The 9,422-nt window shown below is 36.0% G+C and overlaps 1 protein-coding gene across 1 annotated transcript; it reads left to right on the forward strand.

Moving 5' to 3' along the window:
• The first annotated feature begins 279 nt into the window (after positions 1-279).
• On the forward strand, positions 280-2,360 carry LOC104248775 (probable 2-oxoglutarate-dependent dioxygenase At3g50210). The gene is made up of 5 exons (XM_070167533.1): positions 280-313; positions 527-642; positions 1,602-1,720; positions 1,810-1,877; positions 2,273-2,360. The coding sequence occupies exons 1-4, from the start codon at positions 280-282 to the stop codon at positions 1,874-1,876; spliced, it is 336 nt and encodes a 111-aa protein (XP_070023634.1). The 3' UTR covers position 1,877; positions 2,273-2,360.
• The last annotated feature ends 7,062 nt before the right edge of the window (positions 2,361-9,422 follow it).

A 9,422-nucleotide genomic window follows, 5' to 3' on the forward strand; every position in this document is an offset into this window, starting at 1 on the left:
ATTAGTCCCGAAATTATAGTGATTATTAATCCCAGAATTATAATTCCGGAATAATTTTGTCTACGAACCAAACGATCCCTTTTAGTTTAACCCATCATGTTCTTGTAGTGAAAGAAAAAGGGAGTTTGTTCGCAAATGTGCGTACCCACCTAATGTCTGTCGTATTCTTTTATCTCTATATATGTGTGCTACCTACAACTAGGCATAGCATTACAAAGAGTAGTCTCTCTATTAGAGTTTAAAATTCATTTCTCAACTTCTTCTTTATTTTTCAGCACCATGGCTACAGAATTTAAGACTATCCCTCTAATAGGTTTGAATTTCGGAGCCACTTTTGAAGTTCTATTTTAAAGTTCCCATGATTTTGCTTTTAATTTTTAATTCTAAAACTTTGTAATAGGGCTTATTTTTTGTTGTGTGCTATCAATTTATCTTCTCTTCGAGGATATGGTTATTCAAATTTTGCTTAAAACAAGTTTCCATTGGTTAAGTAAAACTTTATTTTTTAGTGTTTCATATGTAACAGACATAAGTCCGCTTCTACAGAAGTGGGATGAAGTAAATGAATCGCAAAATGAAAGTATAGCTGGAGTGGTGAAAGAACTAGATGAGGCATGCAAAAATGAAGGCTTTTTTTACGTGGTAATTATTCTTTTCCCGCTAATATTTCTTTCTATCGACGTTATTGCTGGTCTTGCTCACTACAAAAAAAAAATAGAAAATGTTGCTTATTTACTTTAATAGGGCGGCTCAACGAATTTAGTAGCCTAAAGCCGAATTTTAATAAGAATCTAAATTTTATACACCTATACAAGTATATGCAAAAACTTTGATGTTGTCTTTTTTCCTTCTGTACTTATTTATATAATAGTATTCATACAATATATACGACTTTTAGCTTCATTTAGTAATATTATTATTATCTATATTATCAAAGCTTAACTCAAGTTAATAAGATGTTAGCCATATATTTGCAATACTTACCTTGGATCTTGATCTAAAAACTTTATTTGCTAATACGAAGATTTGAGTAGTTTAATTCGAAGTTCTAGAATATTTCTTATGTTAAAAATTAAACATTCTTTGTTTTTTTAAAACCTTTTTTACATGGATTTTACACTTTTTTCTACATAGTTCAAAATTGTCTAAGTCAAAATATTATTACCTATTTTATCATTAACACTTTTTGGGGCCTCTAAATTTTTGGGGCTATACTAGCCTTACCTTTGAGCCACCTATGCTCGTTAAGTGTCTCCTTCGTAAGAACTAATCATGGAACAAAGAACTAAATTCTACTAAAAATAGACCAGTTTTTCTTGTTTAACAAACGATAAGCTTATCATCTACTCCTACGTCCACATTACTTCTATACTTTTGCTGTTCAAGTTTGCAATATTTAGAAAAATAGTGTGCTGTCACTGTCTTTTCTCGAGTCTTAAATTATGTTCGGATATTTAGCGATTTATACCGTTATTCTCTGCATTAGAGAAAGTAGATTGTTGAGGGATTGATGTTCGCTATCTTTTTGCAGGACTTTCTTAAGTGAGTAAATGTTTGTATATTTGACCTCTTTCTATTCTCTGTTTCTCATTTTTTTTCAGACGGGGCATGGTATCCCGCTTCCCTTCATGGAAGAGATAAGGAGAATTACACGTAAATACTTTGATCAACCTTATGAAGATAAACTGAATATTAAACTTTCTGCCTCAACTGGCTACAGGTTGGTTCCTGTCATTACCCAATATCTTGAATTATTACAATGTCTTTGTGTTATCTTAACTAATGATTGCCTATGTATCTTCAATGCAGAGGTTACCAAGCAATCTATGAGAACATAACTACAGGCGTCCCTGATATGCAAGAAGCGATCGATTGATGTACGTTATATTGATTAGTTATATATGTTCTATATGTTAGAGAAACTAAGTGTCCCACTTGTTGTATAAGAGCTTTCAAGCTTTCTTGGGTTTCTTTATTCTTCACCATCACCTAAAATTATTGAGTTGGATTTTGATTCTTAGGCATTGGATCAAAGTCAACTTTCATCATCACCTAAAATTATTTCTTGGATTTTGTTTTTGCTATTAAAGACCATTCTTCAACTATATATGTCCAACGTAACATCTCTACTGTTTGCAATGTAACTTCTCTCGATGTTACTTTCTATTTACACAAGCATGTCTTTTGACAAAGCTTTTATAGAAATACTTCGTTAATATAATTAGTAATTGGTGCTATTTTGGTTTAGTAAATCATGTTTGATGCATTGCAGTTCTATAGAGAAATAAAACCAGGGATGTATGGAAATAGAGAGCAAAATAAGCAGAGATCCATTCTGGGTCTTAAGAGCAATTGGTTACCCTCCTTCACCATCGTCAGATGGACAAGAAAACGCTAGGAGCACAATTGGTTGGTAAGTTAATTTAAAAAAAAAAAAAAAAAGATATTGGATTGTAAGTTATGGTATTGTTCATCGAGTTCCTTTTTCCCTGTTATTGGTATATCTATTTTCTAATGAGTTATATTTTTGGTTTTCTGCGTTGTTCATCTATTTGGAATCAAATAATTCTCAGTGGAGCTCACACTGATTATGGTAAAACTTCATATCTTTTAAAGAATGTTTTTTTCTTTCCACTTTGAACTTTTTAATCATTTTTTACACCTCTGCTTAAGTTGTTCATCTCTATTGATTATTGGCAGATTTTATTCAATGGGTTATATGAGTCCACACTCCATAGAGTCATCAACGACTCTGGCAAATACCGTGTTTGTGTGGCTTATTTTTATGAGGTTAAAGTCTTTCTTTTTCTTTTGACAATTAAATTAACAAAACGATGGTATGAGTTTATGTTAGTTTCTAATGATGTATGTTTCATTTCTCCTACAGCCCAACTTTGACGCGGAAGTAGAACCCTTGGATGTGTGAGTGCAGAACGTGGGTGGGATCAAGAAATTTGAAGGTGCGGTCTATGGAAAACATTTGGTCAATAAAGTGACCAACAACTTTGTGATGGAGTAGAGCTTGAATCAGCTCTGTGTTTGGATAACAATAAGGTTCTTGGATTTCTTAGCCTGGTTCTTGTCCTAAGAACATCATGTATTTTTTAACTCTGGGTTGTTTTAGGCTCTAATTACTACGTTCGTGGTTTGTATGTGTTGAGTTTCTTTTTAATATAGAAAGGTATTAAAAAGATGGTGAATGAGAAATGGAGAGAAATGAAAATTTTGAGTAAAATTTTAAATTTCCCTCTCCTTTTAATGAGACATTGTCCCTCATTGGTAAAGGAAAAGGAGTTTGGTGGGTTTATATACAAATGCACTTCATGTAGCTCTTAAAGAGTTAGGAAGACGGCAAGCCTCGCGCCGTTGTCGTCGCTCGCTCGGCTTCGGCTTTGGTCAAATGATTGATTGATTAATTTTTTAGACCAAATTTATTTGTTAATAGTAAATATTAACGTAATAATATCCGTGTTTGTAACGGATATGTTCCAATCCGTGGATTTGTTCCAGCAGGCTAATGCGTCTCCCACCATTGCCAAATGCTTGCTCCATTAGTTAGCAGCCTGGTGCTCCGTCCACCATGGCCAAGTGCTCCACTAAATGAGTGGCAGCGGGTCCGTGTTTAGCAGCTAACTGCACTATAAATAGATGGTGCAAGCAGCTTGTTGAAGACACACAAAAAGAAATCGTTCCTCTTCAGTTTACAGAACTACTGATATCCTCTTCAGTAAGAACTCAATATCGGCTATAAATTGAATTCCTTCCTCTCAGAATTTCCATTCGACTTCTGAGTTCTCCTCCATTGTTCTGCATTGTTTTAAACTACAAACAAAGCATCCGTAAGTGTGATTTGCTGCCGAACTTTGTGTTCGCTCAAACACTGGGGTTTGAAGTACCGCTACACCAGTGTGTAATTCGTTCTATCCTAGGAGGAAATAATCCATAACCTTGGGCATTAGGAGGGGATTAAATTCCTTAAGGAAACACTGTGAATTCAGTGGGCTCGAATTAATTTCTGTTTTATTTATATTTACATTTATAAGCTAACGTTTTAATTTCCAGAATCATTATTTACAAATACAGAATAAACAATAAGCTTAAGGAATTTAATAATTTTAATTTCTGTATTTGTGTTACTTTTATTATTCTGGAAACTAAAACCTTTGTGGTTTTTGTGTACTCCCGTTTGGAGAGTAAAGCCTTCGTGGCGGTTTGTTGGAGATTAAAATCTACGTGATTTTTTACTCCAGTTTTAAACGTTTGTTTGTGTCATTTTTTTCCAGAAAAAATGGCGAATGACAACGGAAATCAAGCTGTTCCAATGGTGACTGCCAACGGATCGACAAGCCGAACACCGGCAGAAAACCTGAAAATTTTTTCGGGATTGATTTCATGCGCTGGAAGCAGAAGATGTTCTTCTATCTGACTACGTTATGTCTACAAAAGTTCATCAAGGAAGATGTTCCTGATCTGGCAGATGAAACTCCAGAGAATGAAAGCTTTCTCGTGATTGAGGCGTGGAAGCATTCTGATTTTTTGTGCAAGAATTATATTCTTAGCGGACTGGATGATAATCTGCATAATGTATACAGTGGTGTGGAGACATCAAAAGAATTGTGGAATGCGCTTGAAAATAAATACAAAACTGAAGATGTCGGGATGAAGAAATTCGTCGCTGCAAAATTTTTGGACTACAAAATGGTAGATAGCAAGTCTGTTATTTTCCAAGTCCAGGAATTGCAAGTAATTATTCATGATCTACTTGCTGAAGGTATATTTCAAAAGAATACTGATGTTGAAAGTAAAAATTTTAGTAATTTTACTAACGGAATTTTCATTGAAGGTCTTGTCATCAATGAAGCATTCCAAGTAGCAGCAATAATTGAGAAGTTGCCTCCATTGTGGAAGGACTTCAAAAATTATTTGAAACACAAACGAAAGGAGATGTCCCTTGAAGATCTCATTGTTCGATTGAGAATCGAAGAGGACAACAAAGCTGCTGAGAGAAGAGGCCGTGGAAATTCAACAATAATGGGAGCAAATATTGTTGAAGATAACAAAAAGAGAAAGAAGGCTTCTGGTCCGAAATACAACCCAAGCAAGAAGCGGTTCAGTGGAAACTGCTACAACTGTGGGAAAACCGGACACAAATCTACGGAGTGTCGTGCTCAGAAGAAAGACAAGAAAAGGGGTCAAGCAAACATGGTAGAAAAGCATGATGATGTTGATGACTTGTGTGCCATGCTTTCTGAATGCAACCTGGTAGGAAATCCTAAGGAGTGGTGGATTGATTCTGGAGCCACTCGCCATGTCTGTGCTGTGAGCGAAGCATTTTCTATCTATGCTTCTGCTGGACCCGAAGAGACGCTTTCTATGGGAAATGCTGCTACAGCAAAAATTGAAGGATATGGGAAGATATTTCTCAAGATGACTTCTGGCAAGGTCATGACTTTGAACAACGTCCTTCATGTTCCCGAAATTAGGAAGAATTTAGTCTCTACTGGACTTCTTGCAAAGCACGGTTTCAAGTGCGTTTTTGTATCTGACAAGGTAGTGATTAGTAAGAATGAAATGTTTGTAGGAAAAGGTTACCTTACTGAGGGCCTTTTCAAGCTGAATGTAATAGTTGTTGAAACTAATAATAAAACTTCAGCTTCTTCTTACTTACTTGAGTCAAATGATTTATGGCATGTACGTTTAGGTCATGTCAATTATAAAACCTTGCGAAAAATGATAAACTTGGAAGTATTGCCTAAGTTTGAATGCGAAAAATCAAAATGTCAAATATGTGTGGAATCTAAGTATGTTAAACATCCTTATAAGTCGGTTGAAAGGAATTCAAATCCTTTAGACTTAATTCACACAGATATTTGTGACATGAAGTCAATACCATCTCGCGGTGGAAAGAAGTATTTCATAACTTTTATTGACGATAGTACTCGATATTGCTATGTTTACTTACTTAATAGTAAAGATGAAGCAATAGACGCATTCAAGCAATACAAAAATGAAGTTGAAACGCAACTTAACAAGAAAATCAAAATGATAAGAAGTGATAGGGGTGGTGAATATGAATCTCCTTTTGAACAAATATGTTTAGAATATGGAATTATTCATCAAACAACAGCCCCTTACACTCCCCAATCCAATGGGATTGCGGAAAGAAAGAATCGTTCATTAAAGGAGATGATGAACGCATTGTTGATAAGTTCTGGTTTGCCACAGAACTTGTGGGGGGAAGCCATTCTTACGGCCAGCCGAATACTAAATCGAGTACCCCATAGTAAAACACAATCCATTCCATATGAAAAATGGAAAAGAAGGAAGCCCAACTTGAATTATTTTAAAGTGTGGGGGTGTTTGGCAAAGGTGCAAGTTCCTAAACCCAAAAGGGTAAAAATAGGACCGAAAACAGTTGATTGTGTTTTCATAGGATATGCAACTAATAGTAAAGCATATCGATTTCTGGTTCATAAATCAGAAAATCCCGACATTCATAATAATACGGTTATAGAATCAGATAATGCTGAGTTCTTTGAAAATATATATCCGTATAAAAAGGAATGCGAGTCGATTGGTGAAGTATCTAAACGACCTAGGGAAGAAACAAAAGAAAGTATATTTTATCATGAGGATCCAAGACGTAGTAAACGTCAAAGAACGTCTACTTCGTTTGGACCAGATTTTGTGACTTTCTTATTGGAAAACGAGCCTCGAACATTTAAAGAAGCTATGTCTTCTTCAGAATCATTGTTCTGGAAAGAGGCAGTCAATAGTTAAATAGAATCCACATTGACAAACCATACACAGGAATTGGTTAATCTTCCTCCTAGAAATAGACCTTTGGGTTGTAAATGGATTTTTAAAAGAAAAATGAAAGAAGATGGCACTATTGATAAATTTAAGGCAAGACTTGTAGTCAAATGATATACACAACGAGAAGGTCTTGACTACTTTGATACATATTATCCAGTGACGAGAATTACGTCCATATGAATGCTAGTAGCTTTAGCAGCAGTTTATGGTCTTGAAATTCATCAAATGGACGTAAAGACAGCCTTCTTAAATGGAGATTTGGAGGAAGAAATTTACATGGAACAACCTAAAGGGTTTGTAGTTCCAAGTAAAGAAAAGAAGGTATGTAGACTTGTTAAGTTCCTCTACGGACTAAAACAAGCACCCAAACAATGGCATGCGAAATTTGACCAAACAATGTTGTCAAATGGTTTTAAGATAAATGAATATGATAAATGTGTGTACATTAAAAATGTTCCAAATCACATAGTCATTGTTTGCCTATATGTAGATGATATGCTGATAATGAGTAATGACATTGCCAACATAAATGCGACTAAGCGTATGCTAACTAGCAAGTTTGATATGAAGGACTTGGGAGTTGCGGATTTAATTCTGGGGATTAAGATCCAAAAGACTCCTCAAGGTCTGGCATTGTCACAATCTCATTATATTAAGACAGTACTTGAAAAATTCAAGCACTTAGGCTTTAAAATTGCAAAGACTCCAATTGACGTGAATCTTGCATTAGCAAAGAACAAAGGCCAAAGCATATCACAATTGGATTATGCTCGTGTGTTGGGATGCTTAATGTACATCATGAATTGTACATGACCAGATATAGCTTGTGCTATAAGTAAATTGAGTCGAAACACGGGCAATCCAGGTCAATCTCATTGGATGGCAATGAAACGAGTTTTGGGATATTTAGAACATACCCAAAACTTTGATTTGCACTACAGTAAATATCCTGCGGTGATTGAAGATATTGTGATGCAAATTGGATCACTGGTTCAACGGATTCGAAGTCCACAAGTGGATATGTATTCACTATTGGTGGATGAGCGGTATCTTGGAAGTCGTCCAAACAAACATGTATTGCCCGCTCTACAATGGAGGCTGAGTTCATAGCCTTAGATAAAGCCGGTGAAGAAGCTGAATGGCTCCGAAATTTCTTGGAAGACATTTCATTTTGGACCAAACCATTGGCACCAATATGCATACATTATGATAGCCAAGCAGCAATTGGAAGGGCTATGAGCGTTATGTATAACGGTAAATCTCGTCATATACGACGAAGACATAAAACCGTTAGGCAACTACTCTCTAGAGGAATTATCACGATTGACTATGTAAGGTCAAGTGATAATGTGTTGGATCCACTTACAAAAGGCCTAACTAGAGAGGTAGTTGAGAAATCATCGAGGAGAATGGGACTATGGCCGAGAACAAGTCATTTTGGCGGTAACTCTACCTAGAAGACTGGAGATCCCAAGATCTAGGTTCAAGGATATCAAACAAAGTCATTAATGACGGTTCAACATTGTCAACAAAAAATTTGGTCCATTCTCGTGATGAGACAATGTTCAGTACCAAGGATAAAGCATTAAGGCTTTTTAATGATTTCTAAATTTGACACAGGATATATCAAATAGTGTATCTACGGGATGACACGTTTAGGAATCACCAATGTAAGTGTGAAGTGTTAGCCGCTTCAAGGAGAATTTTGCAAGGCCAATTCTCTACGCACTTGTGAAACCAGGCAGTGTTCATGGCTGAAATGAACACAACAATGAGAACCAAAGACGGTTAAGGGATTGATTGTGTGACTTATGGTTGTCTAGGTATACACTAAAGTTCGACGGTTTAAAGATATCAAATCTACCGATTGACCGGGTATATTCGACATAAGTTTACTACGGAAAGTTCAAAGGGAAACCTACTTATCCAGATGCAATTAATCCTTGCTTGCAAATCACACAAGTTTTTCATGCATACTTCCGTGATATAGTCATTCCCCACTCATGTGGGGGATTGTTGAGTTTCTTTTTAATATAGAAAGGTATTAAAAAGAGGTGAATGGGAAATGAAGGGAAATAAAAATTTTGAGTAAAATTTTAAGTTTTCCTCTCCTTTTAATGAGACATTGTCCATCATTGGCAGAGGAAAAGGAGTTTGGTGGGTTTATATAAAAATTCACTTCATGTAGCTCTTAAAGAGTTAGGAAGAAGGCAAGCCTCGCGCCGTCGTCGTCGCTCGCTCGCTCGCTCGGCTCGGCTTCAGCTATGGCTTCGGCTTCGGCTTCGGATTCGGATTTGGATTTGGTCAAATGATCGATTGATTGATTAATTTTTTGGACCAAATTTATTTGTTAATAGTAAATATTAACGTAATAATATCCCTGTTTGTAACGGATATGTTCCAATCCGTGGATTTGTTCCAGCAGGATAATGCGTCTCCCACCATTACCAAATGCTTGCTCCATAATAGCAAGTGATTGCTCCATTAGTTAGCAGCCTGGTGCTCCGTCCACCATGGCCAAGTGCTCCACTAAATGAGTGGCAGCGGGTCCGTATTTAGCAGCTAACTGCACTATAAATAGATGGTGCAAGCAGCTTGTTGAAGAC

This window comes from Nicotiana sylvestris, chromosome 2 (genome assembly GCF_000393655.2).
Source record: "Nicotiana sylvestris chromosome 2, ASM39365v2, whole genome shotgun sequence".
In the NCBI taxonomy this organism is placed as follows: Eukaryota; Viridiplantae; Streptophyta; class Magnoliopsida; order Solanales; family Solanaceae; genus Nicotiana; species Nicotiana sylvestris.